Source organism: Poecile atricapillus, chromosome 1, assembly GCF_030490865.1.
Source record: "Poecile atricapillus isolate bPoeAtr1 chromosome 1, bPoeAtr1.hap1, whole genome shotgun sequence".
In the NCBI taxonomy this organism is placed as follows: domain Eukaryota; kingdom Metazoa; phylum Chordata; class Aves; order Passeriformes; family Paridae; genus Poecile; species Poecile atricapillus.
The window spans coordinates 35,224,521-35,244,587 of NC_081249.1; the positions used below are offsets into that span (position 1 = coordinate 35,224,521).

Here is a 20,067-nt window from a genome sequence, read left to right on the forward strand (position 1 = left end):
TATATAATATAATTCTTTGGTCCTAAAAATATTTTCAAATGAAGAAAAATTCATTACTTGGGGTTTTGCTTTTTTTCTATTCTAATAGCACTTCAATGCTTCTTTAAGATCAGAGGTAAAAGTACAATAGCTCCTTTGACCATACAATATTTGGGATAAAAAATGGCATAAATACTATCTACTGAACAAATCAGCCAGACAAAAGGAAAAATAATATCTGTTTATTCTTTCTACAGATCTGAATACTTTTGTAAAACAGAGTTCAGCACTATAGCCAAAACTGCAGAAAAAGCCTCTGAGATACAAGTTGATTTTCTTAGCTGCATGGCTGGTTTCAGATCTATTGGATTTTTCTTTTTATTATTTTGCATAGAGTGGATCATAGCAAGAAGTAAGGGAAATATAAAAAAATATGTATGAAGGAGTATTTCCATTGGATAAACTGCTCAAAAGCAGATAAAATTCTATGCCCAAATGCCCAAGGCTTATGTGTGTATACATAGTTTCAAATATATACAGATATGTCTATATAGTGTATATATATATATATATATATACACACATCTATATACGGCAGCAGAAATCATGGAGCCAGAATCCAATTCCAACCATGGTATTGTGTCTAATTGCACTGTGTTTCTTCCTGTGCCAGCCTTGTTTACACAGAAGTGTACACATATTCCTTGATGAGTAGCAGTGCTTTGAATATTGAGCTGTTAAAGCATTTTACATATCTTCTTTCCAGTAAAATTAATTCTAATTAGCAAATAGATTTAGAATAGCTAATAGATTTTAGTAATTTATTCACTTTTTGTTCACAGGGAAGAAGCAAGATAGTGGCTGTTGCTCTTCATATTTGTTTTCATTCTCCCAGACATTTAGAATTTTTCCTTCCTCAGTATCTTTGGGAAAAGAAAAAAACCCCAAAACTCAGAACCCACTTAACAATTTAATTTTGTGGTGAGGAATCTAATGATTGATGTTTTTTCCCCACACTTTATATATTAAATACTTTATTGATTAAACAATGCAAATCTAAAATACACTTTTATTTTAGATTTTCTTTTCAATTGATAACTATTTGATAGTCTTTGTCCTGGTCATGCTGTTATTTTTGGTCAATTCCTTCTTTGATTTATCATATGGACAACAAATTTTTTCAAAGCCAAAATCTCATTGCTTTATAGTTGCTTTATAGAGTCTCCCATTGTCTAAAATAAATTTGCTTTCTGGTAATCACATGGTGATTATATCACAAGCACATCTGGTATGTTTCCTGTTTTGGGTTTGCATATCAAAGCGAAGAAAATTCTTTGAAGCCTGTGGTGAACTGGGAGAGGCTGAATTGGAAGCTTTATTGCAATTCAATATTTTTTTCTGATGAAGGTATAGGCAGAGAAAAAAATGGCATTAAGCATAATAACAGAAATGAAGGGCTTCAGAGGAGTCTTACTGCACCAAAAAAAGTACCATCTCCATCCAAGGATATTTTAGCCCTTCTCCGTGGTATTGTAAGTTGAAGTTCATCACCTTCTTCTAATTTTGCAATGCCTGGCAAAAGATTTGGAATATTTTAAAATTAATATTTCAAATAAACTATTTTATAAAATGGTACTCAAAAGTCATTATGTATCATCTTGCAAATGTAAGCATGGCTTGTTACTTATGAGTGCTTTTATCTTTAGGCACAATCTTAGAGGTTACAGCCTATCCAAAACTAACACTTAACATCCTCTCTGAAGATGGCCCTAATTTCCACACTGCACTCGGCATGACACAGCTCACATAAGCAAACACTGCAAAAATTTTGAAGAGTGGTGTGCCCGGGTTCCTCATGTTATGGTGATGGGACAGTCAAGGGCGGCACTGAGTATTACTGGCCCTAGACCACTCTGTTCTACATGTCTGGGGGAGAGCTTGACCAGCCTAATGAAGTTACCACAGATCAGCTGATCCACTGCAACTGCAGAGCACAAAAGTTTGCTTCCTGCCAGCCACACATCAGCTGATATGATAACCAAGAGCACGTCACCTTCAAGCTGCAGCCTCTGAGCTGAGAACACATCTAACATCTGCTGTGACACACACTCATGAGAGAGAGCAGTCAGAAACATTTCTTTTCCAGGTGAAAACAGAATAGTGGGAATTTGGGAAGCAGGAAACGTGGAGTGGCAAGACAGAGATCCTAGCTAGGAAAGGGGAGCAGTAATACAAGGGTAAAATTTCAATATAGATGAAATTGAAGGTGGTTATGCTGTGAGAATGAAGGAGCAAAAAATTAAAGAAAATGTTTGGACAGCCTCAATTGCCAGGACAAAGTAGTTAGGTAGGTAGGTATGTAGGTATGTAAGTAGGTAGGTAGGTAGTTGGCTAGTTAGCTAGCTAGCTAGTTGGAATTTATTTTTATTTGGAGAAAAATTAGCTTCCTGCCACATCCCATTTGTTTAATGCCATTACTTGCTGACAGTCAATTCCATCCCTCAATGTCACCCACTTCCTCATAAGGCATTGAAAAAAAATCTTGCTGGAAAATAACCAAAGATAAAGCCCTCAAAATCACCATTAAGGTGGAAAGACAGACAGATAAGAAATTATATATGAGGTTTTATAGGCCTTGATACTAATTCCTTAAATGCTACTGCAGGAATTTACACATATATTCATCAAGCCTGCTGGACTTGCATTAAATATTTTAATTGGTCTTTCTTGTGGTGTTTCTAATTTGTGCAGTCATAAAGAGCACCGTATAGGAATTAACTGCTTTCCATCAAACCAAAGACTAAAAATGCAGTAGCTTTTATAAGGAGTAGAAATATCACATTAAGGTATGCAAGTATTGGATGGCTAAATACATGACATTTCAAAGAAGAATATAGCTCTTTAATATTTTCTTGGGATAACTAAATGTGGAATTCAACTCCTAACTTAAACTGAGTTCTTCAATAAGGATGGTAGGTACTACTCTTGCCTGCCTCAGGCATCTAACTGAAAGCACCAAAATGTCTAACCACATTACAGAGTCAATGGAGAGAGCAAAATTGTTCAGGTCACCAAGCTGGATGCATGATCTCCAGTTGCTGATACTTTACATAAAGCTGTGTTTTCTGGAAGTATTCTGTAATTTTTCAGTTAGCCAGATCCATGAATGCAGACCCTGCTCCTGCCGTCTGCTACAATACAACTGCCCAGCAGTACAGATTCTATTCTATACAGCTTATTTGCAAACAAAGAAAAGGAAAATGCAGATATTTACCAGCAGTATAGCAAGAATTATTTGGATAAGACTGTGGCATATTTTGGATGCAGCGAAACAATGTCACCAAGCTGAGATCATCACCAAACACATGAGCCTTCTTCCTCTGTATTAGGTGTCCCATAGCAAATGTGGTATCTGTATATAAAACCTACAGAAAGAAGAGGTGTAAACTTTATTTTATAGAGGCATTAAAAAGACCTTACAAAAGTCAGGTGTTGAAGTGAATTGAGCTTTCTCACCTGGCCATATATGAAAAAATAACCAGTTTCTTTGATCACTATTTTATTTCCTTGTTCTTCCAGAGCTGTTCCACGTTTAAAGCTCAGGAGCCAAGGGACAATGCTTGAATCATCTGAAAGAAAACATAATTTTGGGTGATTGGAAAGGTTATTTTCTTCATTTTCACCTGCCAAAAATTAACAAAGCTGACTTCTAGATGGAACTTCCAGTCTCACTAGGTGGATTTCCCCACTGAAAGGATATTTGTAAGAGCCATCCAGATAGAGGGACCTTCCAGATTCAGGGACTCCCTTGTTTTTTGATTTTTGTTGTTGTTGTTTTATTTTTAAATTTGCTGTTAAAACTCAGTTAATGCTTTGAAGTTAGGTTGAATTTGTTGAAACAGTTATCCCATGGAATAGTTAACTATAAATCATGGCACATATTCTTACCTTTCTGTTGGATATCACTTTTGCTGTCAGCAATCAGTTGCAAGCAGGCCTGCAGCACTGTGAAATGAAAGCATTTTGAAATCAAAGAAACATAAATCATTAATAGAATAAACTTATGAAATTACTTTAAGAAAAAGAGAAGGACATGAAAGAAATCACTCAGTCTCATCACTTATTTTAAAACAGAACACACTGGTTTTGACACAGATCTTATCATGTGTGCAAAATGAAAATTCCTGTCACAAAACATATTAGATGACTTTCAGAGATCATGCAGATAAGTAGGAGGCCTCAGGTAGCAGCACAAGTACCTTGCTTGTTTTAATATCTGGTCTTAATATAATTATGTAGCAGTAAGTCAAATGAGCTAGAAATCATCAGGTCAATTAGCCTCATTAATTTTCTAAGCAAAAAGCTTGAAAAAAGCCCCAACCCAGCTAGCTACGACAGATAGCAGACTTTCCAACTATATTTTCTGTATTATTTAGAGAAATCACTTTATTTTTATAGTTGCTGTAAAATGTTAGCCATATATTATATCCTGATAAATTCTCAAAGTCCATATAAATATATATATATATATATGTACTTTCAATATGTTTTCAGTTACCTACACTCAATCAACCAATACTGAGACTAAGAGGGAAAATAGAGAGATGACTCTTAGCAAATTAACGCACACATAACAAACAGCTTGGTTTTTGTCAAAAAGTGTTGCTCAAAACTGTAGAGAATGGTGGCACTAATGAGAAATTAGGTATTTCTTCAAAGAAAAATACTATAGAATGTTAAAATATAGATTTGCAAGTGAAACAAAGGTCTTGTAAAAAAAGTCCTAAGGATAAGTGTCAGGCAACAGGATAAAAGGAACAAAGAACAGCTGCATTTTCTTGGAGCAGATTTTAATCAAAACATCTGGTTCTCATTCCACTTTGAAGGATGGAAAACTGAGTAGTAATATTTACTGCACATGACAGAGACCAAATGAATTTATTAAGAGTCAAGAGAAGAAAATTCTGCCATGGATTGCTCCATTTTGTTTACCACTTCTCAGACAAGAATCAGATTTGACCACACAGATTTGGTTATAATGAGGAATGCCATGGATATGTGGGATCCTGTTTCTGCATGTGTCAGTGGTACCCACCTGTGTCCAGAAGCAAAAACCTCTTGCTGCACAGCTGGTAGCAGGAGAATTCGGGTGGAAAGCAATCTCTTTCTGTTTCTAAGTCTCCTTATTAAGGGGTCCTTCTTGAAAACAGCAGCAGAGGGCTGGATGCTCACCAGCACTCAGCAGCGCCAAATGGCAGCACACAAGGATTCAAGTGCACATCTGGGAACGCTCCTATGCCAGAATGATCACACAACCTGCAAGCTCTATTTATGGTAATAGGAATGCTACTATCCAAACTCCTGTCTCTTACACGGAAACGTGTCCTTGAGTCCCATCAGTACACATCAATAATGTGCTACAATCTATAGAGTTTTCAAACCAAGAATTTAAAGGCATCTGAATTATCTACCTTCTTGTAAGAAATAAAAAAGAACTCAAGCCAAGGCAAAATTAAAAAAGGTATTATACTTCATATATTTTTCTATCACACTTGTGAGCAAAAGACTTTTCTGGAAAATAAACTTCCAAATAAAATTAAAATGTGATTTTATGGAGACACACAACGCAGCACATCAGGCAATTAATTTCACAAGGTATTAATTCTTCTTTTGAACAAAATGCCTGCCTAGTGAATGGATTTTGCTAATTCCCTAGTATTTCAGTAAGCCCTAAAACAAAATTTTAATTCCTGCTTTTAAAAGAACTCACTAGTGTGGCCACCAGATTTTTCACGAATCAAACGAGAGGATTTGTGATGATTCTCACTAATCAGCTGCTATCCAGCTGGGTACCAGTGAGTAGTGTCTACAAGCAGTGACAGCTATGGCTACTTTAGCAACTCTTGTTAAACTCACTCTGCAAACTTGGTGGGCATTCTACAAACTATCCTAATTCTCAGTTTTCAAGTCTGGATTTCTTTGTCAGCTGGTTGTAGCCCTGAAATTCTAGTCAGCATTGATGAGAACTGCTGACAGTAATTAAAAACTGTAAGATCAGTACAGCTTGAGAATATCTCCATCTTTTTTAAAAAACATACCAACTCTGCTTTATTCTACAGACACCAGATTTGCACTTGATCTCTAAAAAAACCAAATCCGTCTCTTTTAAGAAATAAAGATAGGAACAAGCCTCCACAGAATGTAGTAAGCTTGTTTTTAGAGAAAATGCGTGCAACAGTGCCCTTCATGACAACACAAATTAGCACAGTGGCCATTTTGCCTAAAGCTATGAAAGACAATCTCTAAAAAAGTGCTTGAAGGATTAAACAATGTTCTTCAAAAATATGTTCAGAAGCCAAAGCTGACATGTAACTATTTCCAGTATATACAAGTACTTTGACTTCAGTGGAACTACTTACATGCCTAAAATTAACTAATTAATTGAAACAAATTCCAGTAAACACTATTGCTATTAAGGAGAAGATATGGATATACAAAAAAAAAAAAAAAACATTTTCTGGGTAAATTAACAGGAATTTTCAGTAAAAAGTAAATGTTGTTAAGAAACACTAGCAATTCTATTTCAGGTACCCTAATCTTACCTTAAGTACAATAAGAAGAATATATGTGTTACGAAATACACGTTGGATAGTTGCTATTGAATGTCTTTCAGCCCAGTGTCAATCAAACCTGAGCAACACCTTTATAGTCTAAAGGATTTTTGATTAATAATGAAAAAAAATACAGGATTAATAGTGAAATAATAATAATCTTGAAAATGTGGAAAAAAATATCTAGACTGAGTGTGACCATGAGATCCGTCTGTAAATGAGTGTATCTAGAATGATAACGCGTGTCCCATCCGCTTGTGAGCTCATGTAATAGCTTTGCTTTGATGAACATTCTTTTTTCCCCACTGATTTTAATTGCTCTGCAGGCTGTGGGTTGGCAGAACTTCATTTCAGAGACTGTCTTATTCCATGAACAGAAGACTCAATTCTGAAGATGTTAGTCAGTCCAGATGCCTTTATAAACCACAGCCAGCACATGAAATGATGCATTCTCTACTGGTTGAGCAATGTAGTCAGAATTTTAAAAAAACCTACTATCTTTTGCTGAAAGACAGCAATCCAGATTTCTGCATACCTCCATGATTTAAGACCATAAATCAAAATAATTAGATTAATTAAATTTATTAAATTTATTTAAATTAAAATAAATTAGATTAAAATAAAATATTCCCTCAGATGCAAACTTTATAATTTAAATTGCATAATAATTTTAGTATTTTGCAATCTCATTTAATGATCTATCCAAACAACATTTCAAATTTAATATTTGTAAGCTCATGTATAAAATTTAAAGTTTTAGTATCTGAGGCCTGAGACATCTGTGCCAATTTTTGCTGAAATAAAACATAGGAAAAACCCTAACCTTGCAAAAAAAAAAAAAACCCAAAAAACACCAGACCTGCTTATTTAGGTTCCTTTTTTTTTTTGTCTAGATCTCTTTGTAAGCTTCCCTAAGCACATTTAAAGACCAGACAATTTAATTTATGACAAGCATTTTCTTGAACCATTTACAGTTCTTCTTACCTTAACTTCTTGATTTCGCATCACAAGATATCTTATTCTATTTTTTGCTTGTGCATTTTTATAAACTGGTTTTCGTGACCTCTACCACAGCAGAAACCAGGGCAACTGGTTAATTTGATGCTTTTTAGTAGAGTTGTCTTTACGTGCCATTAATATGGATTCAATCAGTCCCTGCATTAAAATGCCTTGATCATAGTTGCACATATGACTAAGATCTAATAAACATCTTCAAAGAATTAGTATCATTATTTTGACCTTCACAGAATTGTCAATAATGTTACATTTAGAAAAACAAAGGAATTGTTTACAAGGAATTAAGACTTCTGTTATACAGTAAGAAGCACAATATTGGTTTTAAAACTTAGAGCCTATTTGATGTATTTTTGACTGTACAGTGTTCTGCATAAAACACAGCACTGGTTTATTCACTTATTCATTCAGTGAAATTCTTCATGTAAAATTGCAGGAATTGCATCAAGTAATTTTCTATCATTTTGCATGGAAGGTTCTATTTCCTTTTGAGTTAGACTGCTGCCAGCAGAAACAAATAAGGTTAACATATCTTTTCAAGAAGTAGGCCTTCCTTTTTCCTTTTTAATTTGATTTTAAGTTTTATTTTATATTTGACCTCTTTAAACAATAAAATATGAAGAATTGTGAATATTTGGTAAAGGAATTTTATATGTGGCATTTGTTTAGGCTAGTAAAAAAAGCTTACATCTCAATTCAAAGATCACTAAGGTCAAGTTCCACTTGTAAAACCTCTTGCTATCCCTCTATCAGAGGGATAGATAGCTAAAGCAACAACATACAGAGTCAAAACACTTCCTACCAACAAATGTACCAATTTTCCAGTACAGCAATTTTATCAAGAGCAATGGGAAAATCCTCACACCATGCTTGGAAGGCAATAGTTACTTCCCATGGACACAACAGATATTGGAATAGAACCTGAGAATTGCTAGTAAAAAAACAATTGCTAAGTCACATGCCAGGTTACCCTGCCTCACTGATTTGTGGAATTGCATAGAATAGCTCCTCAGCTCCTTCACACATGCTAGGAGCTAGGTAACCTCAATACACCAAAGTAAATGTAGTCCATGGGGGCTCCAGTCTGATCCCAGTGGGTCACCTACATTTGTGTTTACAGAAGTCCTAATTCTCACCTCCCTATGTCATTGGAGTCAGAGTCCCACAATAATGATCAGAATGAGGCACTGAGGGAGTGTGAAAATGAAACCTGCCATTTGTACTTTGGCTTAGGCAATACAATCTAAATCTTTTTCCTAGACTCAAGTGCACATGCAGCTTAGGAAGAAACACACAGGCAATGCAATCAATAATTGTAAATAGAACATAAAATTCAGAAGAGGTCTTTTGTTGTGCACCAATTTTCCTCCACAGATGAAATTTGTGAAGAGAAAGATAAAAAGAACAAATGAATCTGTTGTAATGTGTCCTGATATGACATTTGCCAGAAGCATACATTTCAAAATCACCTATTACCTCCTACTCATTGCATCAAGAACTCTGGTTCTGACTGCTAACTGTGAAGCTTTACTTGGAATTGATGCTCGAAACACTCCTCTTCAACCTACCCAAGCTGGAAATTTTTGCAAGACATAAAACGTATGACTACTGATGACTAATAGTTTTATGCATTAGCACAGACAAATGTGTACCCCGTAAAAAAAGAAATAACATTGTGTTAAATCTACTTCTGTTCAACTGACCTTTCAATTAAAATGCTAATTTTTGGCCACTGGTACGCATTAAAATGGAAATTCAGTATGTTTAAGAAAGGCTGTGCTGGGTCTAAAAAAAAGAATGATGGGGCATCCATTCCTGAATTTAATGATTAAAGTCTAAAAACCCCAGAACTGAACAATAACTTTATTTATAAAAAATATACTAGCTCTATATTTTACTTCTGCTCTGTTGAAGCACAAGAGAAGCAATTAAATACTAGTGATGTTTCCAAATATTAACTTTCTAAGGAATTGATCCATATAAAAGTAAAAATGGTGAGTCAACAATTAAATATGAAGTCGGACTCTACTTTGAGACACTGCTGAAGCAAACAGAAGCAGGACAAGAACAGGCACCTCACTCAATACACTGATTTAGCTGCCATTATAACAGAATGAGTGCCACACACCTGCAGGACAATTTGGAGACTGATGGGATTCTGGTACCTAGATATGAATGTCAAAAGATCAAAATGCAGGGCCTGTAATTCTGTGTACATGACCGATAGTAGACTGGATTCAGCACCATGAACAACACCATGTTCTTCTTTAACTCACTCTGCTAAAACAAAATTTAACACTGACTAGTGGGTTCATGGTCATCAGTGAAATGTGATCTGAGAAAATATGTTACTGAACTCTGAAAAGCTAAATCTTTTGTAATTAGAGCAGGCAGAAAGCTAATTCTAACAGACAACCTTTGATACATATGCAAGATTTGAAATTCACTTTTTTTCTTTTTTATATACAAAAATATGAGGTTCATGTTAGAAAATATTTTTGTAATAGGTCAACTTATGTAGCTTTTCCCTTTAAAATTAATGTTTATATTCTGTGTTTTCTGTCATCCATCCTAAACAACTTTAAAGCCAGCTGCACCTTAAAAACTGTTTACAGAAACAAGTAGCTTAATTGAAATTTTACGTGTTAGAGGTACACAGGCGTAATCAAAGGTGGCTACATGATGAGAAGAATCTCAAGTTCTACTCAGAAGCACAGCTGAGGAGCCCCAAACCCTGCTTGCCTCAAATAGCAGGAAGACTAAAGATGAAAGCTACTGTGAAGGAAACTGCACAGTATTGATGCTCTAACATTAATTTAAAAAATGACATCTTATTTTTTATGATATTTGTACTTTAGATCACTTGTTTTTATTTGGGAGTTCCTAGGGTGGGGAGAGGGCAGGGGAGCTCTGTGGTTTCTGTAATAGGAAACAGGCTACAAGAAATGCAATTTAAGCAATCATGACCTCAGTCCTGTTTGCGAAATCTTTCTTAGCCAATATCTTGAATCAAAGACTACTAATGAAATAAGAATAAATCTCTTATAAACTTGTGGATTTTAAGTGATGTCTTAAATTAATGGGTGTTTTCTGAATATTGGAAGTAGAGTGATTATACTCTAGAATTTTAATTTCATTTAGCTTACTGAAGCTCAAGTGAAATACATTTCACATTAGTTGCTCAGTGAGAAACACATTTTATGCAAAACTTCCTTTAGTATTTACCTATAATTTAGTCCATTTCAACTTCTCTAAACAGTTTAAGATACCATTTAAAATAATATAAAAGTATACATAAGAAGAGTGAACTGATTTAACAACTCAGGAATATTTTTAGTTATTCAGTGCAATTAGAGTACGTGTGCAAACTGGCATAATAAAATTATGCATTTCATCTTATAAGGCCTCATTGTGTTTGGAAAAAGAAACAAATGTAGGCATATTGTCCCAAAAGAAACAAATATATCCCATTAATATGTCAATTCTACACATCTGATGTCTTTTATGGAGCACAGTCTTCAGTGTTCTTTGCAGAACCTTTGAAAAAGGAGATACATGACCAAAAAACAATCTTACTGGAGAGACATTCCTTTATTAATTTTACTATTTATTGATATGTTTTAAAGTAGAACTGATGCTAAACTTCTGAATTCCTTGTAGTCTACCTCCTTTGTCAGGTACAAGCCAGCCTTTCTTTTTGAAAGCTCCTAATTCCCTAAAGTTCTCATTACTTCCCTCTGTTCCCCAGAATAGTGAATTGGTATTTTTATTAATAGATTTCCGTCCCTACTTTGATCATAGAGAATTGAACAGTTAAAAATCTGAATGATTTGAAGTTGCCTTTCCCAACTCTAAGACATCATGCAGAATCTAACACTCAAACTATACCTGCAGATAGCGTAAATATTTGTCATCTTAAACAGTATGTCCCTGCTCATGGCAGAATGGTTGGACTACATGGCCTTGAAAGGTCCCTTCAAACCCAAAAAATTCTGTGATTCAGTATTCTGTCCTTTAAGAGAATATGCCTATCATTAACACTATTCATCCACCAATAATTCTGAAAACCAGAATGGGCTCCAGGAGCATGGATCAACTGACACGAGAAGGAAAACATAAATCAAACACTCCTGCTTTTCTCTAGACAGTACTCAACTGCAGCATCCCAACCCACTTCATCAGCTGGTATTTACCTTTTTCTTCTGTGTTGGCGACAGACCGCCTGCCCCTGTTTCTATTCCCGTTCCAGATTTCCTTTTGGAAGCTCTCAGCTGGGCCAGTACCAGCAAGCCTGCTCTCCTAGCAAGGAGAAGCAACACTCAGTGAGAGCAGCTCCACATTTCACCATGCCCTGCAAGTCAAAACCCACCCCTCCATCTTACCTGCCTGGAGCCAGCTGCAGACGCTTGCAGGAAGGAAGAAACAGGGGTACCTGCTTTATTTTCACCACGGGACACAAGTGGCTGGTCTAGCGGAGACCTTGCCTGGGCGCTGTAGATCAGCTCGCTGCGCAGAGCTTCTAGTTCTGTTTTCAGGATGATAACATGGTAAAGAGACACTGCTGCAAGACAAGAGGACAGGAGCATTGCAAGCCACAGGAATGTGACAGAAAAAAGTCCCGTGGCGCCTGAAACAGCACCAGGGGGGGCAGAGGGAGAGGAGGCGGTATCCTTCTGTTGGATGACGTGCACACAGTCCACGGATTTCATCGCTGCTCTTTCCTTACTAAAGCCAGAGGGAGAGTTCATCTGTCCCCTTCCGAGGTGCAATCCATGTTACCAGTTGCTCTCTGAAACTAAGGGCATCCAGAATAAGTGAACAAAACGCCCAGACCATTTCCTGTCATATGAAGCTGTTGATAGCACCATTAAACTTATTGTACAGAGTGAACATCTAAGATTCTGTCTTCCCTTTGTTTTTACCTCTCTGTGCTGCATTTTGAAACGAATACTTTCTCACAAGCTACCTTCCTCCTTTCACTTTCCACTAGTTATTCATGTGGCAGCTTGCTATAGCCATTTCCCATTATTTTTAAATTTAGGCACAGCCAGCACCACCGGTAACTTTGAGCCTTATCTAGAAGGGCAGAAACTGTGTAAAGTTTCCTGGCAGCATTTCATCCACTGCTGCTTAAAAGATATACACGCATGACAGGCATGTGAAGGCATACAGATGTACTCTCTATATACATTATATCACCTATATTAACATGTTTATATTCATATCTAAAGTGCCAATATGCCTACAGAGGAGACAAATTATTATATAATTTTTTTGTCCTTTCCTTAAAACAATAGTGAAAAACATTCCCAGGTATGTGTCACAAATTACAGGTTTCTCATTTGTATGAAGATGCAAATCGTGCAGTTCAATTCATCAAATTAACTTGAAAAGGGATGACATTTTATTAAACTTTTCTAATAAATACAGTCTCTCTAAAGAATTTAAGAACCTGCATTAATGCAAAAGGGAATGCAAAGAAGGAGGGAGAGGAAATTTGGTGGGGTGGAACTAGAAAAGGTGAAATCTAGGGGATGGAAAAGAATAAGAGAGGAGGAAATAAGAACAGGGTGAAAGGACAATTATTTATGTAGAGAATTTAAAATTAAACACAACCCAAAACTTTAAACAAGCATGCTGACACACTCAGGTGAATCCTGAGTGTCTGGTTTAAGTTTTTTAAGATTTTATTAGTCTTTTCATCTTAAAACTCCATATTAGGAATTTCTTTCTTCTCTGCAACATCAAGGCTACCTAGATATCCCACAAATGTTCATGTGATTTTTTACTATCTTCTCAAACAAAATTCAACTTTTACCCCTTTGTTAAAAGTTCCATCAGTCTGAGACAGAAGAAAAAAGATAAACAGTATCACAATTATGGCTAAAATCAATGGGTCAACCCCTCTTACCATGTAAGTAAACTTTATCTTTTCAAAAGAGAAAACTTTTACAGGTCAATCCAAACACTGTGTAATAAATCCTGATGATGACACCTACCAGAGTAATTCAGATCAATTAATTCTGTTGGGAAGGAGAAGGAAGAAGGAAAACCAGATAATAACAACTTCCGTAGCCTCTCCCTCTTCTGTTTCTTAAGGCTACAAGAAATTTAGTGTGATTATGAGCTTTACCATCTTCCGTTGTGATGCAAGGCACTCTTTATTTTGCCACCTCTATCAACCACACACATCCTGCACAGTACAGTAAATCTGTTCCTAAATGCAAAGGAAAAAAAATATACCCTGTATCTTGTGCCTAGAAGCCACATACACACTGTGAGACATCAGTATGGGGTGGAAAAAATAGAATACCATACCATTTCTGTTCCCATTTTAAAGGCTAAGTTAAGCTGCAAATGGGGTTGCATTTTGAAGTTAATTTAAGATGAACTAATGCAAGGTTTTTTAACAGAATAAGCATTTATTGGAACTAAGCAGACATGCCTTCAAGTATCCCTAGACATCAGAACATTACCAGCCTAGTACTGGCTGTTCCAAAACTAAAAAATAATGTGACAGCTGGAAAAGAAGTGCTATTTTAGCAAATGAAACCGAGTGAGAGAATGAAAGTTATAACCAGCTATCCAGGAATACCAAGAAACTATTGGCCAGAGGTCTCTGCAGTGATTAATGTATCAGAAAATAACAGACTGGTATATAAATAGCAGTGCTCTAGCCATTTCTAGAGAAAATAGGCTGTTCCCAGCCTCCATAGACTCTTTAAATGGGGTCATTATTTGGGCTGACAATTGTGGTGACATAGAGGACTTCTGTAAGACGTCTGGCTCCACCTTGCTTATAATTCTGATCAATGAGAATTTCAAATGGGAAAGGAGGAAAATCACAACAGCCCACACATAGGAAATTGTTAATTAAATATATATATATATATTATATATACATATATTACATATATACAAAATTTGTAGCTAAGCATCAAAAGGATCTCTCTGTTGGCAACCTTGTATTGCTCTGTAGATTTATAAGCAGTTCTGTGGTTTGAAAGAAAATGTAACTTCAGACAACTTTTGTGATGACAAAATTGGTGGAACAATAACTAATGACAATATGAGATCAATCATGAAAACCAGTATGAATTACCTAGAAATATACTTAGTCTAACAACTTCTAATATAATCAAATGGAGCCTTAGTTAATTGCAGATGGCTAATTGCATCAAAGTAAATAACAAATTACTTCCAAAAAACCACCCAAAAATCACCAAACCCAAAAAAGGCCCCAAACCTAACAAAAACCCCATGTTAATGCAGAGCCTAGAACCTGGACTCAGTGCCTCAATTCTTGGCACTATGTCCTGTCATAATGTACTCTCCTTATGATTCCTCTTGTTGGCAGAGGTGCAAAGCGATCCTTAGCCTGCTCAGAGCACAGTCAGTAAGGCTGGCACATGCTGTTTCTGCTGTGCTTTAGCATGACTAAAGAGGACTCAGGAGTGCTCAGATCAGCCTCCCACCAGCAGACATGGGAAGGTGATGATTTCAGCTGAACACAAGCTCTCAGTGGAATATTCTTGTTGAAACAGAGGCATACTATTTGGATATATAAGCTGGGGGGAAATAGCATCATGCTTTTATATTAACAAACCTACTTGCATGTAGCTAAGACTGATGAAAATGAACTGTGAAAAAGGTCAAAAGTCCAAAATGAATATAAGAGAATTATAATATAAGAACTTATCTCAGAAATGGTATTCAGGTTTTGGTTAGCAGCCTGCTTCTACTGGACAGCTTTCCTGAAAATCCTTTTGTAAACTTTTGTACCACATCAACAACTGTGGACTCAAGACACCCATGCAGTCAGAAAACCTTAGGGGTCACATCGAGACCAGTTCAAAGCAGCATTTTCCAAACTACTACTACAGAAGAAAAGGTCATTGCATTAAACTGCACAAACCTAGTCCTGGCCATCTAACTCTGCAAACAAATATGAATAAACCCTTAAAATAAAGGTATTCTGAAATTATGTTCTGAATTTGCATGCACAGTACATGATCCTTGCATACACATTGTGTCTCCTTAACCCAAAGGATGACCTATGTTGAACACTCAGATTAACTGACTAAAAAACTTTTTTAATTTAGCCAAGATAAAAAATTAAGAAATGCCTTGGTTAATCTAAGAATTCTAATTAACCAAGTCCTTCACTTCCAGGAAAAAGAGCAAACATTTAGGTAAAATTCAAAATAATAAATAAATGAAGACCAAACCCCAACACACTACCACTGAAGACTCTTAAAAGTGAGAATGTTTCACTACAAGACAGGAAAATGAGTTCCTGAACAAAATTAAGGCTGGTTAAAACTTCCAAGGTGTTATAGCAGAAACAAGCCCTGTAATTTTATGCAGCTAATTAATTTTTTTAAATTTCTGTTATGCAGAGTATCAGATTAAATGATCAAGATGAGTCCTGCTAATCCGAGAATTTATAAAAGATCAACATTATATCTGTGGGGAACCAAGACAGCGATAGTAACCAATCATACAGGAAATTTGTGGTTTAACCAGAAACTGAATTCTTGATTTCCTGAAATCCAGTTATGTACTTTAACCACAAAAGCATCTTCTTTGTGGGAGAGGAAAAACCCATCATGAAGTTCAATGCACAAAAGAGAAACAGTTGATATGTCTGTGAAGGCTTGGGTAAAAACCTAATTTACTGATGAAACATGGAAGTTTGCTTAAAAATTAATGTTCTGTTTTTAAAAAGGAGGTTGTGCAGATGCTGCAACCCAGAGATCCAGGCAAGTGTTTCAAAAGCCGCACTAAAAGTACGCCTCCAGTGGCAAGGGTCCAGCTTCACTTACATCTGAAGCAGCCACAAAATGGTCCCTGCGGTTATTACAAGAAAGAGACCACGACATCTCGCCTTACCACACAAGACAGTGCAGAACAGATAGAGGTGCGCAGAAAAAGCAAAGGTTCCATTCTGAAATTTTACATTTAATTTTGAGCCCTTTCTGAAGATGGACAAAATAAGAAGACTGTTTTGGAGGAGATCAGAATAAATCCTGTATTATAGTTTTCTGCTAATAAAGAGACCTGTATTAAGAGTATTCACAGATACCCCTCTGAAACAGTACACATTCCCTTCAAGAGCACTTAAATAGTTCTTTCAGCCATTAACTGCAACTTCCACAGTAGCAAATCCAGGCAAGTTCTGCCTCACAAATAGATCCAAAAAGTACTCTTATTTCTGGATATTCCACTCCTGTAGCTGTGTATCTTATAATTTTAACTTCTAGGAAGCTGTTGAATACCTTGCAAGTAAAGGATGCAAGTTAACTGTTATACAAACAGTTAAAGCCTTATTTGATAAATAACCTTGTTAGACGGAAAACAAAAAATTCTATGAGATTTTTCTGAGGCAAAAATGGTAATCTTTTCCCTTTTCCTCAACATTTCAAAATTGCCAAGGATAACACAAATGTCTCTGCACATTTTAGGTATGCCATCCTTGTTTTATTCCCTGTAATATTTTATTTCTCTAGATATCTAGACAATTTGGGTCCAAACGCATACCACACAAATCTATATGTGACTTGCAGCCACTGTCACTTTTTAAAAATTTATTATTACTGTGCTTTCAAAGAGAAAAGGAACTGACATAGAAAGGAAAAGCAATTATTATAGGTGTCATTCAAAATATGCAGCAGAACCAGCTAGAAAATAATTTAAAAAACCTATAAAATATAAAAAGACAACCCAGGATTTATATACTACAGCAGCTTAATGCCAGCCTCCTCCCCTTCCCCCCCCTCCCTCTGTGATGTTACAGCAATTGCTTCTTACTGCCCAGGGAAACAGGAGCTCTGTCACACAGCTGAAGCCCACTTCTCTTACAGTCTCACCAGCTTTGCTATCCAGCAACACAGAGAACTGCATTTCTCCACTTCTTTGACACTATGCAACCTAATTTTGCACAGATGGGCTAAAAATGCTTTTGTATGGTAATAAGATAAACACGGAGCCATGGCCCTTCATGTGGGAGTGGCTGCTCTGCTGCTGCTACAGTCTGGAGACCTTCAAGAGAGGGCACAGGACAAGGATTCAAGTATTTTCAAACCATAATGTAATTTCCTCATAGCTGTATTTGCTACACTGTCCCTGAGTCCTAGAGGAGAGACAGGAAAGGGTTCTCTGCCTGACCTTTCCCTTTGAATTTTTGTAAATAATTAGCCCACACTAGAGGTTAAGTGTAATTCAAACCAGCTGTAGAACTTCCTTTCTTTCTGTCTTCAAGGAGCACAACCCATTCCTTAGTTACTTGGTCAAACTAGCGGCAACGTCTCTCTGAACTTGGTATGTGAACATGCTTACATTTCTGTCAATCACCTTGCAGCTTTGCATTATTCAGCTCATTGCTTCAGATTATTAAATATGTATCTCCAGTTGAGAGAGAAACCATGTTTCTTACAGTAAAACCAAGTCTGCTCTTAAACTGCCTTGCCTGAGAAAGAAAAATTGCTGTTTTTCCAAAACATACAAGAGTTATTCTGCCCCCATCCAAGCTGAAGCATAACAAATTAATCACATCAATGTTTTCAAAACAAATCCAGAACATAATCAGTGTATCTTCCTTATCTACTTACAGGGACAGAACTCGGTCCAAAATCTAAAATGAAGACCCTGAATAGGGTCCAACAAGAGATTTAAAGCTCAGGCATGTTCAATATCTTTGGGGCAAATAATTTTTGCTAAGACAATGGTTCAGCATTTTCTCAAAACCTTGTCTGTCTATATTTGATCTTCTTAACAGACACCAAGTCTTTGGTCTAGGTTTCATTTCACAGAGTCATAGAACAGACTGGGTTGGAAGGGACCATAAAGATTGTCTTGTTCCAACACCTCTGTCGTAGCCAGGGACATCCTCCCCTAGATCAAGTTACCGAGACCTTCATCCAGCCTGGCCTTGAACACTTCCAGAAGTTGTGGGCCATCCACAACTTCTCTGGGCAGCCTGTTACAGTGCCTCACCACCTTTACAGCAAAGAACTCCCTCCAAATATCTAATCTATACCTCCACTCTTTCAATTTTAAGCCTTTCCCTCTTGCCCTGTCACTATATGACCTTGTAAAAAGTCTCTCCATCTATCTTGTAGCCTCCCTAAGGTACTGTAAAGCTGCAATTAGGTCACTCCAAAACCTTTTATTTTCTGGCCTGGACAAGCCCAATTCTCTTAGCTTTTTCTCATAGAAGAGGTGCTGCACCCATCTAATCAGATTGGTGACCCTCCTCTAGACTTCCTCCAACAGCTCAATGCCCTTCCTGTGCTGAAGAATCAAGAGCTGGATGCAGGGTTCCAGGTGGGGTCTCACCAGAGAAGAGCAGAGCAGAGCAAAGGGGCAGAATCCCCTCCCTGGCCCTGCTGCCCATGCTGCTTTGGATGCAGCCCAGGACATGTTTGGCTTTCTGGGCTGAGTGCTCATAGCTGGGTCATGTCCAGCCTCTGATCCATCAGCACCACCAAGCCCTTCTCAGCAAGGCTGCTCCAGTATTAGTTTAGATGTTCGCATGAATGTCTACTATAATTTAATCAGTACTCGCAAATTCAGAGAAAAATTCAAATACAGTGTTTTGCCTGGTATGAAGGCCTATACCCACTTACTAAGCAAATGAGTATAACATCATGAGACATTCCAAGACACAGTTTGTGTTGCACTTTGTAGCCCAGCTGCTTATTAATTTTCAAGTAAGAAAAAGCAAATGCAAGACTTGTGTTCTCCAGAACAGCACCATGCAAGTAAATTTTAGTGACAAAGTTCACAAGACAGTAACCTGCTTCTCATTCATGGCAATATTCACATAAAGTACCCAAATCTGGAATTGTTCCTGTACTGTCATTTCTTCCTTTACAAAAATTTTTTTTTTCATTCCAAATTAATAGGTATCTTGAGCATAGAGTCCAAATGTACCACACCTACACCCCACACCCACAGCCCTGTTTCCTAGGTACTGGGTTAAAAATGAACTATAAGCCTTGCAGTAATTCAGGAGAGGACACATATTTTGCAGCTTTAGAAAAGACAGAGTAAGCTCTTATTTTCTGGGTATTTCATATTAACCATGCCAAATGGGAGCAGAGGTGATATAAGCTTAGTAATACAATTCTCTGTAAGAAAGTAGAAATTGCTTCAGTCTGAGTATTCCACTCCAAGCATGAATTAACTAGTTAAATTAAATTGTAAAATAATAATAAATTATATAATAAATTAATAAATTAATAAATTAATTTAATTAAATTGTATGAATTAACTATAAATCTGTGTGGCATTATCAGATTTAAAATTGTTATTTAAAATACTGACAGCAGAGGTGGCAAAAAAGCATAGTCAGAAACACTTCAAAATACTTTCTAATGGACATAGTATTTATACCATCTCTCAGACAACAGAGAAATTTTGAAATGCAAAATGTGCTAGAAAGTGATGGATAGCTACCACA

At 36.5% G+C, this 20,067-nt stretch overlaps 1 protein-coding gene across 3 annotated transcripts in view; it reads right to left on the reverse strand.

Annotated features, from left to right (window-relative positions):
- Positions 1 to 205: 205 nt before the first annotated feature.
- Positions 206 to 20,067, reverse strand: part of TNFSF13B (TNF superfamily member 13b) — a 31,949-nt gene continuing 12,087 nt past the window's right edge. The window contains exons 1-7 of one of the 3 annotated variants that reach the window (XM_058831886.1): positions 17,415 to 17,504; positions 11,987 to 12,399; positions 11,798 to 11,903; positions 3,928 to 3,984; positions 3,496 to 3,608; positions 3,254 to 3,404; positions 206 to 1,551 (exon numbers count right to left, since the gene is read on the reverse strand). In XM_058831886.1, the coding sequence (XP_058687869.1) occupies positions 1,439 to 1,551; positions 3,254 to 3,404; positions 3,496 to 3,608; positions 3,928 to 3,984; positions 11,798 to 11,903; positions 11,987 to 12,352 (906 nt within the window). In that variant the 5' untranslated portion in view covers positions 12,353 to 12,399; positions 17,415 to 17,504 and the 3' untranslated portion in view covers positions 206 to 1,438. Of the gene's footprint in view, positions 1,552 to 3,253; positions 3,405 to 3,495; positions 3,609 to 3,927; positions 3,985 to 11,797; positions 11,904 to 11,986; positions 12,400 to 17,414; positions 17,505 to 20,067 lie in introns of those variants that run through there. The other 2 variants (XM_058831878.1, XM_058831894.1) reach the window with 2 other exon arrangements.